This window comes from Pongo pygmaeus, chromosome X (assembly GCF_028885625.2).
Source record: "Pongo pygmaeus isolate AG05252 chromosome X, NHGRI_mPonPyg2-v2.0_pri, whole genome shotgun sequence".
Lineage (NCBI taxonomy): Eukaryota > Metazoa > Chordata > Mammalia > Primates > Hominidae > Pongo > Pongo pygmaeus.
Genome location: NC_072396.2, coordinates 138,664,250 through 138,682,350, shown reverse-complemented (window position 1 = coordinate 138,682,350; position 18,101 = coordinate 138,664,250). Strand labels below are relative to the sequence as shown.

General features: G+C 42.6%; 1 protein-coding gene across 2 annotated transcripts; it reads right to left on the bottom strand.

Annotated features, from left to right (window-relative positions):
* Positions 1–3,219: 3,219 nt before the first annotated feature.
* CCDC160 (coiled-coil domain containing 160) lies at positions 3,220–13,338 on the bottom strand. Of its 2 annotated transcripts, XM_054471392.2 has the most exons (4): positions 12,974–13,338; positions 11,469–11,530; positions 4,524–5,550; positions 3,220–3,711 (listed from the first exon to the last, which is right to left on the bottom strand). In XM_054471392.2, exon 3 carries the CDS (start codon positions 5,524–5,526, stop codon positions 4,549–4,551), a length of 978 nt encoding a protein of 325 aa, XP_054327367.1. In that variant the 5' UTR covers positions 5,527–5,550; positions 11,469–11,530; positions 12,974–13,338; the 3' UTR covers positions 3,220–3,711; positions 4,524–4,548. The 2 variants fall into 2 exon arrangements, with proteins under 2 accessions (XP_054327367.1, XP_054327369.1); XM_054471394.2 differs by lacking the exon at positions 11,469–11,530 and having other exon boundaries at positions 12,974–13,299.
* Between the last annotated feature and the right edge of the window lie 4,763 nt (positions 13,339–18,101).

The following is an 18,101-nucleotide window of genomic DNA, read 5'->3' as shown; positions in this document are numbered from 1 at the left end:
ATAAGTAAGAGATTAGAAGTTGGTGATGAATGGTGTGTGACTGCACTGCTGATTTCAAATATTTTACCCAACAGATTAGTTAAAGGGATGAGTGGCCTGATGTGCCATCCCTGTTAAAAAAACAAAAAACAAAAAACAAAAAAACATAAACACCTCCAAGGGCCAAGCCTGCTGGCTCGTGTGTGTAATCCCACTCCTCCAGAAGGCTAAGGCACAGGATTGCTTGAGGCCAGGAGTTTGAAGCCAGCCTGGACAACATAGTGAGACCCTGTCTCTAAAAATATAAAAAATTAGCCAGGCATGGAAGCAAGCCCCTGTAGTCTCAATTACTCAGGAGGCTGAGGTGGGAGGATTGCTTGAGCCCAGGAGGTCCAGGCTGCAGTGAGCTATTTGTGCCACTGCACTCCAGCCTGGGCAACAAGGCCAGCCTCCACCTCTAAAACAACAACAACAAAGACACCTCCAGATCTCCCATTTAATATACTAGAAAGTAAAGTGATGATATATTGATTCTAGTTCCTTAAACAAGTTCAACCCACTGCTGTTCTCATCTGCCCATGAAGAGGAATAATAGCGCAGCTTTCTCCCTGTTTATTCCAGCCCTGCTTTTATTTTGATGCAATCCCTTCCTAATTCCAAACTGTTGGGTCTGTGACCTTGGCTCCCCTTTCTCCTTGGCCCTCTGAAGTTAGTGATTGTATATTACCTCCCTGGTTAGTGTCTGGACCTGGGCTTTCCATAGGATCTTTCCATAGGGCAGGCCTTGCTGGGTTTTAGTATTTCAGGCTGTCTCACCAAGAATCTGTATTCTAGTTCCAACCTAGAAATAGAAACCCCACCCCCTGCCCTAGACCTAGTCTAAGCCATACACTTAATGTCTCTGGACCTCCTTCCACCACTCTTTCCCTGCCCCCAAGCACACATACACACTCATGCAAGATAAACCAAATTGTCACTGAAAACCTTAAATGTATGGTTGGTTCACAGAAATACTCCTGGAATAAAAGTTCCTTTTTGAAAATAGAATTATAGGCCGGGCATGGTGGCTCATGCCTGTAATCCCAGCACTTTGGGAGGCTGAGGTGAGCGGATCCCTTGAGCTCTGGAGTTCGAGACCAGCCTGGCCAACATGGCAAAATCCCATCTCTAATAAAAATACAAAAAAAATTAGCTGCCTGTAATCCCAGCTACTCAGGAAGCTGAGGCATGAGAATTGCTTGAACCCGGGAGGCAGAGGGTACAGTGAGCTGAGATTGTGCCACTGTACTCCAGCCTTGGCAACAGAGCTAGGCTCCGTCTCCAAAAAAAAAAAAAAAAAAAAAAAGAAAGAAAGAAAAGAAAATGGAATTAAAATGGAATTATACTAGCCAGACATGGTGGCATATGCCAGTAGCCCAAGCTACTGGGGAGGATCACTTTAGCCCAGCAGTTTGAGTCCAGCCTGGGCAACATAGCAAGAACCTGTCCCCCTCTCTCTCTTAAAAAAAAAAAAAAAATTAAACTGAAAGGATTGAGCCTAGTAGCTTAATTAATACATTGTAAAATTTTTAAACATGTAAGCAGCTCTGCACATTAGCATTCAGGGAATAAGCGTCTTTATGAGGCAAGTACAAAGGGGCAATTTTATAAGGGGGTGATGAAGAAGAGAGTAAAATAGGGCAACGAGTTCCTAGTTTGCTTTCATACCTAGACCCTTGGTGGGAAGCCAGTGACCACTAAAAACCTGAAAGTCATCTCCCCCTTTGAGGCAGGCTGCCAGTGCCTGGGTTAGGTTTATCAGGACTAAGTCACAAAGCTCCAAAGATTAGCATCTTCCAATTTATGCCAATCCTCCCAGGCAAGGAAAGACTTGTTCAGCCTCCAGGTCAGCTTAGTCAGTATCCATTCAGTGCCTTCCCCAACCTTAATGAATAAAGAGGAAACAAGAGAAAGGTAGAGAAACAACCTCTATTGATTTATTATTATAGTATTTGGAGATGTTCAAACTATATAAAGGACCCTGCTTATATTTTCTTTCAAAGGGGGTCTGCAAAGTAGGTCCCCCAAAGTATTAGAATTGAATACATCCAGGCCGGGTGCGGTGGCTCACGCCTGTAACCCCAGTACTTTGGGAGGTCGAGATGGGTGGATCACGAGGTCAGGAGTTCGAGACCAGCCTGGCCGAGATGGTAAAACCCTGTCTCTACTAAATAAATAAATAAATACATACATACAAAAATTAGCCAGGTGTAGTGGCAGGCGCCTGTAATCCCAGCTACTCGGGAGGCTAAGGCAGGAGAATCGCTTGAACCCGGGAGGCAGAGGTTGCAGTGAGCCGAGATCACGCCACTGCACTCTAGCCTGGGCGACAGAGCAAGACTCTGTCTCAAAAAAAAAACAAAACAAAAAAAGAATTGAATGCATCCAATGCCATAGGAGTTTTACTTCCTTACAGGTAGAGTTACACTTGCAAATAAAATCATTGAGGTGAAATCACAGAACATTAGAACTGAACAGAATCTTGATGATAGATCTGTTGCCTTGTTTTATAGATGAGGACTTTTAGGGGAAGAAAGTTAACTAGTTACTGGCAGAGCAGGTACTAGAAGCCAAATGTCCTGACTCCCAGTCTAGGGATTTTCCCAACAGGGAAGATACCTAAACCCTTAAAACAATTGTATCTCATCCTCATAGTCTGCAATTACATTTGGTTCATTAGGCTTTAAAACACCATGCAAATAGAGCTCCTATTACAGGATTTCTTGATGACTGATACAAACAAATGGTAGTCAACTGGCCCATCACTTCCACCCAAGGATTGAGGCAGTACATTTTTACCATGTGTAAGTGTAAAATAAATTGTCATCACCTGGGGCCCTTACAGGGCTGGATTACTGTAAAAATCAAGCCAGCTCACTAAAAGTTTATCCAGATGACATCCAACTTCACCACAGTCCCCCGCCAACTTGTGATGTAAGCCGGGGAGGAAGCTTCGAAATTTTCCCCTGGTCGAGTTTTGGAAGAACTGTGTAAACAACGCCCCTTACTGGTCAACATAAGAAAACACAAAAGCCACTGCTGACAAGACCAGGGCTCTAGCAAAGGTCACAGCAATGTCTCTAAGTCGTCTTGTAGTCTATGGGAACCGTGGCCAGGTCAAAGGAGAAAGCCTGGGGAAAACAGCAGGGGGAAGAAAAAAACTACATTTTTTTCCAGAGATGTTTATATGTACCGAATTAAAGTTAGACCCCCAAAGTAAGCAGATACATTTTTGGTATCCCATTGAGTTTGAACAGGCAGTTACAAGACCCACAGGCATATGTTAGGCTTATACACATAAACAAGATTTTTACTGTTAACATCAATGAACACAGACGGAAAAATATTCATGTGCCAAGGACATATTTGCTTACAAGATCACAAAATGGCTGTTGATTTGTATTCATAAATGATTTGGTGAATCATTATGTGTTTTTGAGTGAATATATGTGTGTGTGTACACACACACACACACACACACACACACACACTTTGATATGAGATTTCCAAAGCTTCGTTTCCATTTGTACTCCTGCAATAACTTCATCAGAAAGAGAAAGCAGAAGCTTGGAAACATGTATATGTTTTATAGATACTGTGATTTACCGAAAATGAAAATAACATCCTATTACATATATTTTAAGTAATACACAAAGAAAATACAATAAACACTGATTTGGCTCAATGACTTGCCTAATGGAAGGATTTTTTTTGTTTTTTTTTTTTTTTTTTTTTTTTTTTTTTTTTTTTTTTTTTTGTTTTATTTTATTTTTTTAATTTCTGAAGTATTTATTGATCATTCTTGGGTGTTTCTCGGAGAGGGGGATATGGCAGGGTCATAGGATAATAGTGGAGAGAAGGTCAGGAGATAAACACATGAACAAAGGTCTCTGGTTTTCCTAGGCAGAGGACCCTGCGGCCTTCTGCAGTGTTTGTGCCCCTGAGTACTTGAGATTAGGGAGTGGTGATGACTCTTAAAGAGCATGCTGCCTTCAAGCATCTGTTTAACAAAGCACATCTTGCACCACCCTTAATCCATTTAACCCTGAGTTGACACAGCACATGTTTCAGAGAGCAGGGGGCTGGGGGAAAGGCCATACATAGATCAACTGCATCCCAAGGCAGAAGAATTTCTCCTAGTCAGAACAAAATGGAGTCTCCTATGCCCACCCCTTTCTACACAGACACAGCAACAATCTGATCTCTCCTTCCTTTCCCCACACTTCCTCCCCTTCTCTTCAACAAAACCGCCATCGTCCTCATGGCCGGCTCCCGATGGTCGCTGTCTCTTCGGAGCTGTTGGGTACACCTCCCAGACAGGGCAGCCGGGCAGAGGCGCTCCTCACCTCCCAGACAGGGCGGCTGGGCAGAGGCGCCCCTCGCTTCCCAGACGGGGCCGCCCGGGCAGAGGCGCTCCTCTCCTCCCAGACGGGGCGGCCGGGCAGAGGCGCTCCTCACTTCCCCGACGGGGCCGCCCGGGCAGAGGCGCTCCTCGCTTCCCAGACGGGGATGGAAGGATTTTTTTAAGTTTTAAAAAAAATCCCCAGTAAAGTGGTCAAGGATACTTGATGATGTTACCATTGAAGAAGCATAGTATTTTCTAAGCAACTCCAAGGCTCTGTTATTTCTTGCTTGTAGGGTCTTCTCAGTCCTCAGTTCATTCTTGATGGCACTGAGCTCTCCGCGGATCTTTGCCATTTCTAATTCATAATACGATTTCATTTCTTCTTTTAGGAGCACATTTCCAACCTCGGTTTGATGCTTTAACTTCCTAACAGCTTCTTTTAAATCTCTGTTCTCTAGGTTCAATTTGTGGATGACTTCTTTGGCTTGCTGGAGCTGTTCACTTAAGTTTTTTACATTTGTTGCTTTTTCAGACAGATCATTTCTTAAAGCTTGAAGTTCATAGTCACTTTTTGAAGCATCCGTGTCTGTTTCTTGAAAATTTAGGGGTTTTGTGAATATTTCTTTTTTGTAGTGCAAAAGTTCTTTTTCAGCATTTTCAAATTCCTCTTCTATTTTTCTGCATTTCATATTAAGTTCTTCCAGTTCTTCATTCAAAAGATTCAGGCAAAGTTTTGGAGACATTCTTTCCATAAATTTCTTTCTTATGTCTTGTCTTAGTAGAGCTGGTAAGTTATCTGTACTGCAGGTAGAGTTATCTTCTGTGCTGTTAAAGCTTTCTTCTGTTGTAACATCCACATTAGATGATTCATAGGATGCAGAATTTGTGTCTGTTTCATTCTTTGAAACGTTTATCTTGTTCTCTCTTAAATTTGATTCTTGTTCTATTTCATTTAGTTGGAAAATATATTTTTTCCTCTTAAATTTACTTTCTTCTTGAAACTTTCTACTGGACAAATTATAAATTTCTTCCATTCCCTTGCTGCTATCTGCAGTCGTTTGTTCAGAAGAAGATTCAGGCTCAGAAGTCTCTTCTAGAACATCTTGTGCACTAAAAAAAGGAGTAAACATATTCTCCTTCCAGTGTTTTCTTCTAGCATCCATTTCTCCAGGCACCTCTTCCAATATCTGAAAAACAAAATTTAAAACCAAGGCAGGCACATTATTTACACTAGTAGCTAGTATAGTAGAAAGAAATAAAAATGCTGGCTCACGGGTGAAGAATCTAAACATTTGAGGGCTGGCTCTCTCTCTAACTCACTGAATGGCTTGGGCCTCAGTCCCCTCATTTATAAATGGAAAGAGCTGAACGAGCTAAGTTCTACAGATGCTTCCAGCTTTAAAAGTCTCTCATCCTATGAAATAGAACTAGTAAACTGACACATTTAGCTACTTACTGTACACACAGAAAGTGATTCTATAAGAAAACAACTGTACACATAAAAACAGACCGCTTTAAAATAAAAAAAGTGATTTGAAATTAATAGGTAATGTTGGTAATACCTGTGCTTTCAATGTCTGATGCCTTTCTAGTTCTCTTCGATTGGACTATTGTTTATTCATTCTTTAAAGTGACTAAAACATCAGGGCTTAATGAAATGTGAGCTGCTTTTGGTAAAGTATACCATGCAGACTTCCTTATGACTAACTCTGCCAAATGCCCTTCTGTCTTGACCTATAAATTCCTGCTATTCCAGTCTTGGGCTTTGCTTTTAGGCAAGACTGCCAAGTGTACAGAATTCTATCCATTTTGACAGCAATTTCATGAGGAGAACCTAATGTCAACAATTGAAAATATTAATGCCACCAAATGTGTTTTTTTCAAGATACTGACTCTGAGTGTAGTTTTTAGGTGAAAATTCAGCATACTAAATCACAACCAACTTTCCAAGTTTATAAAAATATGAGGATGATTATTTTGCTTCAAAAAGAGTCTTCCCTACCCAAAGGGAATCCTTAATGTACAGCTTTCCCACAGCACTGAAATATTTGATAAGTGACTACTTCTGAGGGAAGGGAGAAAGAAGAACCAAAGCAGCATGTGGAGGGCCACTGGCACCTGAAGCCACCAACTGGTAGCTGAAGTTAGCCCTAAATGGTGAGGAGAAGAAGGAGAGGGTCACTTTATTCATTTTATATATTAATTTACCAAAACATATTTGTAGTATCACCATGGAGAAAAATCAAAGTATGCCTGCATCTCTTTTATCTATGCACTCAAATGTAATTTTCTGCTGGTAATGAGAAATGGCAAATGTTGTATTTATTTCTTAATTAATATTTTCTTTGATTATTATAACAATTTTGGAGAATAGAGAAAAGCACAAAAAACAGAAGGAATCTCCTTCATAATCTCATGGCCCTGAGATAACTACTTTTTGGTGTATTATCTTTTCTTTTCTTTTTACAAACAGTAGTTTATTTTTAAATAACACAGGTTTTCCTTACTATGAGCAATGAAGGAATAAACTTAATACCTATAGGTACTGAACATACCTCTCCTCTCCCCTTTCCCCCACAAAAGGTGGAAGGGACTCACCATCCCCAAGGGTACATCCCTACTGGCAACTACTTGGCTTTGAGGAAAGGAGAAGGTACACATATTCTTAAGATGAACTATTTGGAGAGTTCAGTGAAGGTACTAAAATGATTGGTCCAAAAGCCAGCAGCCAAGCTTTCTTGAGGTCAATCAGACCACAATGATAAACTCAGACTTTAAATTCACAATATATATTTGCCATTGGAGAATCATCTTCTTTCTTTTGAAACAGTCCTTTCTGACTTTCATTATTCCACGAGTCACCATCCAGAAGCATCATTGATCGATCTGTTCTTAAAGGGAAATATCATTATCTTGGTTTCCCTCATCTCTAGAAATATGAGTGCAAATCAGTAGGAATTATTACAGCAATCATAGAGGAAAGGAACAGAGAGAGGAGAAAAGAGGGTGATGTTAATTGCCAGTCACATTTTTTAGCAGTCAAATTTTTACCCAACAATTATATAGATGATAAAAATGCTTCTAATCAGGTAGCAATGGCAGAGAGATTACTATTCCTGTTACTTAATTCTGGATGAAGGGCATTGGTGGGATTGATTAGGAAGGAGGTGAGCACAGGTGCAAGTAAAGTGTGGCCACTTTATATCTGGAGATAGCAAGAATGACACATCTGAGATAGAGGTCTGGGTATGGATAAAGGTTAAAATAAAAAACTCTTTTCATTAATAATTTTGCTCCTTGAAAAAGTTACTTCTACATCCAACCATCCCATAAATCTCTGGCAAAACACATACACATATGCACACATGCACACACACACACACACACTTTTTAATTTTCACTGTCTCTCTTCCCTGAGCCTCTGTATAATTTCCTGGTGTCTGAAAGGAAATGCCTTTCAGTGAAGCCTATATAGCTACTGAAATGGGAAGAGTCAATTTATGACTAAAGCCCAGAGAAGTTAAGTGACTTGACCAAGGCCACACAGCCCATAGTAGTAAAACTGAGGACCCTGTCTCTCAGGTCAGTGCTTGTTCTAAAATTCTTCTTTATTCATCTGCTAGGTTTCATTCCCCATATTGAAAGAAAACAACTCACTATTTTCAGAGCTTAGGTATCTTTTAAAAGGCCACAAAAGAAGAGAGGAAAAGTGAAGGGGGGAGGGTAAGGAGAACTGCATGTCACATTTCAAAGAACAGAAAGAGAAAGGTTTGAAAAGCCTTTTGGAATTTCCCTCCCATGGCTTACACAGGGCAGGGTCAAGCGGTCTCTGAGCTGCTCTTTTTTTTCTTCTTCTCTCTTTCATTGGCAAGATATCCTTTAAGGGCTTGTTCCCAAATCTAGTCACAGAATGTGGCAAAGCCCAGACTCGGGGTAAAAGCTGCCAGTCTCATTTTCTCTTCACAAATTGTACTGTTTGTTTTTTAATGCAGAACGAGTATGGCATTAGTATTCTCTGGCAAGAACAAGGAATATGCTTTAAGGCAATGACACTCCTCTACCCTGGCCTGGTATCCATTTTGTTCTCAATAAACTTGACTAGGTAATTTGCGCCAGCATAAGGCAAACCAAACCAGAAGCCATTATTGAAAGTGTAGGCATGCCTGTTAGTGGGTCAGTTGTGGACATTTATTAATATAAATGCCTACCCAACACTACACTGGATACTGAAGGTCAGAAGGGTAGGGGAAGGAGGCCCAATGGGGATGAAAAACTGGCTTCTTTAGAAGCAAATAATCCAGAACACAGACAAGAAAACAATACAAAGTCATAGGACAAGTAGTCCTCTAAGATAGCAATCCCCCAGAAGCCCTTAGGACTGCACTGTTAAGGCATATGTGTCTACAATATGACTACATCTATTCATTTGTGTCTGACATGAATTAATAATGGATTCCTGATGGTTCTAGTTAGTGTCTCACTGAAAACATCATCATTTATCCTCAGGTGACTTTTTTTTTTTTTGCAGTGGCAAAGTAATAGTACATTTTTGCAGAGTGAGAGATCTCTTGTCTCATGAAAGTGGTTTGTATTCACCTAAAGAATTTGAGAACCACTGATAAAATAAATTGAATATGAATTTATATATAACATGATGTAACATAAATGTTGAGAGCTAAGCAAAGAACAGTCATTTACAATGGACCTGTAGGTGCACTGTTCCATAAAAATCTTAGAGGAATGCACATCTATTCTCAAATAGCTCCATAAAATAATACACTACTGTTTACTGTGAAAGGAGAAATCCACAAACCATCTCAGTTTCATTTTTGAGCTGGGGCCCTAGAGAGTATAATCATATTAAAGTGGATGTGAAATTTAATTATTTGTTTTCTAAAATATTCATATTTTAAATCACAGGCTTTAGGGAAATTTGATGACATAAATCAATTTTTTTTTTTCTGTTGCCTTATCCCATTTACATGGGCACAGTGGCTCACATCTGTAATCCCAGTGCTTTGGGAGGCAGAGGCAGAAGGATAACTTGATGTCAGGAGTTCAAAACCAGCCTGGGCAACATAGTGAGATCCATGTCTATAAAAATTAAAAACAAAATTAGATAGGTGTGGTGGTATATGCCTGTAGTCCTAACTACTCAGGTGGGAGAATTGCTTGAGCTCAGGGGGTTGAGGCTGAAGTGACCTATGATCATGCCACTGCACTCCAGCCTGGGAAACAGAGCGACACTCTGTCTCCTAAAAAAAAAAAAAAAAAAAAAAAGAATTTGTTTTCAAATTTTCAGGACCATCTCTCTTCACAAATTTAGATCTGCCTGCAAAATTCCATTATTCTTCCAGGCAGAGTAGGTAGGGACTGGAAAACAGTTCTGGAAGAATGCCAAAGGCTTTTTCCCATCTCACAAGGGTCCTTCCTCTCAAACTTTGTAAACTGGGAATGATGGTTGGGAAAGGTCATCTCCAACCCGTGTTGAGTAACCTGTCATTACCCTCAGTCGCTTAGTAGCTCTCAACAAGGGGCATGGCTTTTAGTCACTGCCCAGGGGCAGTAAAGTGAAGACAAAGGGCTCCTCTTAATATAAAGAACTTTCTCCCCTTATTCTTGGATGGTCTGTTCTCTGGAATCTTAGAAAAACTGCTCCACCAAAATAGGAAAAAAATCTGTTACAAAGGAAATCACTAGGTTTGCTTCCTTCTCAACTGTTCAATTTATTCTCACTTCAGAGCAGTGGTTCTCAACCTTTTTTTTTTTTTTTCTTTTTCCTGCTTCCACTGTTTCCAGACACAAAAACACTCCCATCATTACCCTCTTTCCTTAGAAGATTCTGACCTGCCCCCTATAGGGGAGATTCCCCATTCTCCACCCTCTTTCACTGACTTGCAGAAAACTATTAAATACCAAAAGAAGGACCCAAATGAACTGTCTGAAGTCAAGATGGATCAATATGTTTTACCATGCAACATTGTGGGGAAGAAGGAAAAGGAAGTTCCTGAGAAAGGAACTGAGTGTGGACTATGGTAGAAAAAAGACTGAAGGAGTCAGATATCTTGGCCCCCACATTTTAGAACTGCAAGCCTCAGATTCTTCAGGTGTAAAATAGGGACAATATACCTGTTTCACAGATGATTAAGAAAAATGAATGAAAATGGAAATGAAAGCAACTTTTAATGTATACGGTAAACAATGGGTTTTGTTCATTTTCAGGTTTTCCTTACCCTCCCTTTGAATATAAACCAGCCAGTTAAACAACCTAAACTTTCTCCAGAGATATGTACTCCAAAGTGGCCAGCCGGAAGTCATCAGACCTCAGAAAAAGTTAGTTTGAAAAAAAAAGTAGGCACTATTAAAATAAATATAAGGAAGCCTAAACTCCAATCTCAGATTAATTTAATCTGCCTCTTCAGGGAAAAATTATCTCTAACTTCTGTAAATTAGTTGTTGATGTCCCCAAATTTCTGAAGCTGAATTGATTTTATCTAAGCAAAAAAGTGGTAGTCTTTTCTACACCCTAATATATCGGCATTTTAAAATCACCAATTGCTTTACCAAGAGTTTTCCAAATGTCCCACTGTATTTCAGAGGCACCAATAACTTCTCAGAAATACAGGAGTATTCGTTTGAAGATTAGCAAGGATGACTTTGCACTCCGAATTGTTCCTGTGCTTCTGTGGCATTTCACACAGACCTTTATTATACAAATATGCTATGATGGCCTGGCATTGTTACCTGACACATAGTAGCCCTGAATAAATATTTGTTTAATGAATGATCCTTAATATTCTTCCTGAAATCTCTACAATGCTTTGATTCTAATTTAGTTAAAAAAATTTTTTTTGACATAATTTCTCCTCTGCCTTAAAAAGTTTTGGGGGGTGGTATTTTAGAGAAAGCACTTTTATTTTTCCCTTGAAGTTTATTTGGCTTAGCTGAAGTCTTCAGGACACTTTTCCTTTGTATTTTTATGAGGCCTTCCTGAGAGCTTACTGACAATGCAGATGATCAGTTACAAGGCTGAAGAGTTACGTTGCCTAAGGCTCTGTGCTTCTAAACACCCCAACAAGATAACAGCTAACACGACTGTACTTACACTTCCTGGGGTCCAAGATCTTTGGTCTACTGGATATCCTTGTCTTCCTTCTCCAGTTTGAACTGGAAAAAAGAAAATTCCGCCGCCCTCCATGTAATCAGGAAATACATTTAACCAGAATGCCCAAACCCGTGTTTATATCTGAGATGTAGATTAAAATGACAAGTGATGGCCAGGCGCGGTGGCTCACGCCTGTAATCCCAGCACTTTGGGAGGCTGAGGCGGGCGGATCACAAGGTCAGGAGTTCGAGACCAGCCTGAACAACATGACAAAACCCCGTCTCTACTAAAAATACAAAAATTAGCCGGACATGGTGGCACGCGCCTGTAATCCCAGCTACTCAGGAGGCTGAGGCAGGAGAATCGCTTGAACCAGGGAGGCGAAGGTTGCAGTAAGCGGAAATCGTGCCGCTGCACTCCAGCCTGGGCGACAGAGCAAGACTCCGTCACAAAAAAAAAAAAAAAAAAAAAAAAAAAGACAAGTGATATACTTAGAATGTCATTTGGTCTATCTGAAATGTCATACCAGACACTAAGAGGTAATTTCTCTTTTTGTCAACCCATTTCCCCAACGATTATGCCACTAAGTCTTCCTTCCCCAAGCCATACAGATATCAAATGGGACAAGAATCATGAGGAAATTTTATTCAACACAGTACCTCCTCACTTTTAGCACCTATTGAGCAAAGGAGCCACCCTGGCTTGTTGTTAATGAGCACGCCACGAACCGCATTAGCAAAAGGCTGGAGCCCAGGCCTTGCCTCCCTCCCTCAGAGTGCAGTTAATTTGAAACAAACAAACAAACAAAAAAACATCGAAAAGGGAAGTCATCCTGATTTTTGCCTTCATCTGTCAGGGTCCTAATATATGGGCCAAAGTGTCCACTTCCCGGGACAAATTGTCTTCTCTATTGCTTGGCAGCTATTGAGGGGGAAGAAAAGTACCATTGAAAACTGGGCCCCGTGAATGCTTATTACTCCTCAATTCTTTGTTATTAGTGTGAAGTTATTCCTTCTAGAAGAAAAGATACGGGGAGTCACCTTAATTCCGAAGGCTGAGACTTTATTAGTATGAGAGTCACATTCTTGCTACAAAGCTGTATCTATGTATGCATAGTTTGGGAGTTTTCTCTGTAAATTGTTAACTGAAACTCCTGCCATCGCTGCCTCCCGAGGAGAGAAGGTGGCTCGGGGTCGGGGCGCTGCTTCGGTCCCCATTGCAGGTGACACTTTCCACCTCCCCAGTCCCGACCTAGTCGCTGGCGGGCAGCGGGAGAGGCCTGACCCCACTCGTCTTTCCGCACTGCCACTCCCACGTCCTGGTCCTTTCCCTCCCAAACGCTCTCCAGCCCCGGCCTGGGGCTCTAAGGACAGAAATAACCTGCAGTGGGGGTCGGGGTGCGGACCTGGGCGCCTGCCCCTGGCTCCCCGCCCCTTCGCCCCCTGTGTCCAGGAAGAAGAGGGGCGAGCCCGAGGGATCCCGGGCTTTCCCGTCCGCAGACATACCTGGAAGCGTGGATGCGGTCTGGAGAGCCCGAACCTCTCTTCCTCAAAGACAACCACCACCGGCGCGCGGCAGCCCCCCGTTAGGCTCTGGCCACCGCGACCCCGCCGGGCGGGCTCCAGGCTGAGCCACCGCAGTGCAGCGCCAACGCGGGCCGCGCGGTTGCCTAGCAACGAGCCGGCCCAATTTAAAGGATCCCTCACTCCGGACGCGCGCAGGGGGCCGGGCGCTGGCGTCCCGCAGTCAAAGCCTGGCCGGAGGACTGAGCATGCCCGGTGGAGCGGGTACCGCGGCGGCTTCTGCCCGGCAAGAAATAGGAGCTCATGGGAGGAGAGCTGAGTCAGGGTGGGAAGGGGCCAGAAACTGCAAGGCAGCCCCACCCGCAGTGGGATTATTACGGAGGGTCTGGGTGACTCACAAAGCCACCTGGACACTATGACTGTATGGGGGTCCAGACGGCGTGGCATAGGGTCAATTCCTAGGTCTGCTGTTATTAGCATGACATGGTGGAGGGTTTGCTCCGGAAGGTTGCCAGGATTTGGTGCAGGGTTGCTAACTACGCAGGAGTTCCACCCCACCCTCCATCCCCACGCACACCCTCACGCATTAGCACAATGGTCTGACTTCTGACCAAGGTTTTAAGGACGTTAGGTCAGGAGAGCATTGTGCCGTGGCTATGCCCCTACGGAAGACTGGGCTTGTATCTCAGAGAGCCCGTGGTTTCCTCATTTGCCACTCAGGAATTTCTCTAAACCACTCTTGCACCCTACTTGAATTTAAAACCCATTGGGGGCAACTAGTTCCACACTACTGACAGTGTGAAATTGTTTCCTTTTATTAGTCCCTAAAGTACTTTCTTCCTACTTCAAAGGTTGCTCACAATTTCCAGGATTTGGTTGGGTGACAAGCCCATGCTTTTCACTGTGTTATAGATTTTAAACATTGTATTTTGTTGAATCAATAAATGATCTTCTTAGACTTAGGCCAGGCGCAGTGGCTCACACCTGTAATCCCAGCACTTTGGGAGGCCGAGGTGGGCGGATTACCTGAGGTCAGGAGTTTGAGACCAGCCTGGTCAACATGCTGAAACCCATTTCTACTAAAAGCACAAAAATTAGCCTGGCGTGGTGGCACACACCTGTAGTCCCAGCTACTAGGGAGGCTAAGGCAGGTAAATTGCTTGAACCTGAGAGGCGTGAGCTGAGATCATGCCACTGCACTCCAGCCTGGGTGACAGAGTGAGACTCCATCTCAAAAAATAAATAAATAGGCCGGGCGCGGTGGCTCATGCCTGTAATCCCAGCAATTTGGGAGGCCGAGGTGGGCGGATCACCTGAAGTCAGGGGTTTGAGACCAGCCTGGCCAACATGGTGAAACCTCATCTCTACTAAAAATACTAAAAAATTAGCTTGGTGTGGTGGCACACATCTGTAGTCACAGCTACTCGGGAGGCTGAGGTATGAGAATCACTTGACCCTGGGAGGCGGAGGTTGCAGTGAGCAGAGATTGCACCACTGCTCTCCAGCCTGGGCGACAGAGTGAGACTCCATCTCTAAATAAATAAATAAATATATTTTCAGATTTTGATTAGCCTGGTTGCCCAGTACTAATTCTTCCATCACCACGATGGACCTGACCCAGGCTGTGGGACCTGAAACCGTGGGTCTGGGGTGTCTTAAATAGTAACGAGAGTGATTCTTAGGAAAGCTAGTATTTTCTAGGAAGCATTAGGGTGAAAGGAAATATTGGCTTTGGAGTCTCAAGTGAAAGGAGGTTTAAGAATTTTTTAAAAGTGCCAGTCTAATTTATCAAGGACCTAGCAAGGGAGTGACTTAGGAACAATACCAGGATACATTTCAAAGCTTCAAAACTTCTTGGGAACCGGATATAACAGGTGTTTGAGAGCTGGCAAAGCTTCATCCAGGTGCCCTGAGGCCTAGTTCTCAATCCCCTTTTTCCTCCTTAGACAACCAAAGTCAACAAGGGTTGGAGGTAGGAAGAGTCCTAATGTCAATGTGTGTTTTATTGACTGACTCCTTCAGAATTAGTTTGTGGGATTCTGACAGAACTTCTTTCCTTGACGTTCAGTCTCCAAATTGCCGTGCATCTTCCATGTATTTTTTTTTTTTTTTTTTGAGACAGAGTCTGGAGTGCAGGCCCAGGCTAGAGTGCAGTGGTGTGATCTCAGCTCACTGCAACCTCTGCCTTCCCGGTTCAAGTGATTCTCCTGCCCTAGCCTCCAGAGTAGCTAGGACTACAGGCCCGCACCACCATACCTGGCTCATTTTTTAATTTTTAGTAGAGAAAGGGTTTCTCCATGTTGGCCAGGCTGAACTTGAACTCCTGACCTCAAGTGATCCACCCGCCTTGGCCTCCCAAAGTGCTGGGATTACAGCCATGAGTCACCACACCTGGCCTATCATTTGTTTTAATTATTTTAAAAGGATCCCATTTATTTCTGCTTGAGGTAAGATCCCTTATAATAAAGGAATCTTTCTTAATTGCTCCGTTTCTCACTTTCCTCATTTGTACAATGGGAATACTAATTGGACTTAACTCATGAGTGTTGTGAGGATCAAGTGAGTTAATGTTTTTAAGACCCTTAGAACGGTACTTGCAACAAAATAAATCCTATATAATTGTTTGCTATTCTTATTATTATAATGCCTTATACATTCATTACTTTCCTAAAATATAAATACAAACACACTGATGGTGATAATTCAGGGTGTGTTCTGGAAAATGGAGTCAGAAATCTTGAGACCCAAAATTCCAAACCTTTATTTCAGGTAGAGTTTCAGATTGTCACCAAGCAACTCCACACCACCCCCATATTCGTGAATAAAAGGCACAAAGATTACCTTGGTCTTGCCGTAATTATCTTTTTAAATATGATGGGTCACTCCTTGTACCAGTGGTATCAAATGGCAGAGGATCAACAACAATTAGGACAGAGAGTTTTGTTATTCAAAGCTACTGCAGACTTGGAGATAGGTTTTCAAATATGTAAGTCAGAAAACATTTACTATCATCTGGAAGATTTACCAATACTAAGGCAACAAAGCACTTGATATTGTATTAATAGAATTATACAGTCATACAATGGAGCCCAACCTTCTCATTTCACCACGTAGGAGACTGAGACCCAGAGAAGTGATGTGATTTTTTTCTTTGATCATGCAGCAAAATAGGCTACTTTTGATTGCCCTGGAAAATGATCCTAGTTTCAGTAGCCTCAAACCTGGGCTATTTGGGGCAATGAAAACATATACATTTATAAGTATGTATACATACATTTATAAGTATGTATACATACATTTATAAGTATGTATATATACATGTATATATATATATATTTTGCGACGGGGTCTCACTCTGTCGCCAAGGCTGAAGTGCAGTGGTGTGATCTCAACTCACTGCAACTTCTGCCTCCCGGATTCAAGCGGTTCTCCTGCCTCAGCCTCTCAAGAAGCTGGGATTTAAGTGTGTGCCACCACACCTGGCTGATTTTTTGTATTTTTAGTAGAGATGGGGTTTACCACGTTGGCCAGGCTGGTCTCAAACTCCTGACCTCAGGTGATCCACCCGCCTCAGCCTCCCAAAGTGCTGGGATTACAGACGTGAGGCACCGCGCCTGGCCTATAAGCATATATTACATGTGGATAAACTATTTGTGCAGATAATAATAATAGCTAACATTTATCACACCCCACATCCTATACATCAGCAAATTCTGTTGGCCGTACCTTCCTAGTATCTGACAGCTTCTCCAGCCTGGGCAACAGAGCAGAATCTGACAGCTTCTCACCATTTCCACCTTTACCACCCCTCCTCTGGCCCTCATCATCTTTTGACTGGACCTTGCAATAGCCTCTTGCTTCTACACTTGCCCGCTGTATTCTTTTCCTACAGCTGCCGTAATGAAGTGTCACAAACTGGGTGGCTTAAAGCAACAGACACTTATTCTTTCACAGTTCTGGAGGCCTAGAAGCCCAAAACCAAGGTGGTTTGAAGTGGGTTCCTTCTAGAGGTTCTGAGTGAGAATCTGTCTCTCCTAGCTTCTGGTGGTTGCCAGCAATCCTCAACCCTGCACGGCTTGCAGATGCATCACTCCAATCTCCGCCTCCGTCTTCCCGTGGTCTTCTCCGTATATGTCTGTGGGTCTTCACATGGCCGTCCTCCTTCTGTGTGTATCTGTGTGCCCAAATTCCCTTCCTCTTATAAGCATGCCAGTTGTTGGCCTAGGGCCCACCCTAATCCAATATGACCTCATCTTAACTTGATTGCATCTGTAAAGACCCTCTTTCTTTCTTTCTTTCTTTCTTTCTTTTTCCTTCTTTCTTTCTTTCTTTCTTTTTCTTTCTTTCTTTCTTTCTTTTTCCTTCTTTCTTTCTTTCTTTTTTCTTTCTTTCTTTCTCTTTCTTTCTTTCTTTCCTTCTTTCTTTCTTTTTCTTTCTTTCTTTTTTGACAGAGTCTCAGTCTGTTGCCCAGGCTGGAGTGCAGTGTCATGATCTCAGCTCACTGCAACCTCCGCCTCCCAGGTTCAAGCGATTCTCCTGCCTCAGCCTCCTGAGTAGCTGGGATTACAGGCATGCACCACCATGCCCGGCTAATTTTTGAATTTTTAGTAGAGACGGGGTTTCACCATGTTGGTCAGGCTGGTCTCGAACTCCTGACCTCGTGATCCACCTGCCTCAGCCTCCCAAAGTGCTGGGATTACAGGCGAGAGCCACCGAGCCCGGCCCTGTAAAGACCCTATTTCTAAATAAGGTCACGTTAATAGGTATTGGGGGTTAGGATTTGAACATATCTTTTGGGGGGACACAATTCAACCCACAACACCTGCCCAGCATCTATTCTCAGTACAGTATCCAGAGAGACCATTACAAAACACTAAGTTAAATCATGTTACAACTCTGCTCAAAAGCCTACAAAGGCTCTCGATTTGATTTACAGTAAAAGCCAAAGTCTTTGTAATAGGCTCTATGGGATTTGCATCAAGAACCCTCTAACTCCACACCCATACCCACAATACCTCTCTGATCTCTCCTACGCCTTTGGCCCTTGCTGGTACCACTCAATAACAGTGGCTGCCTTATTGTTCGGAGAATACACAGGCACCCTCCCACC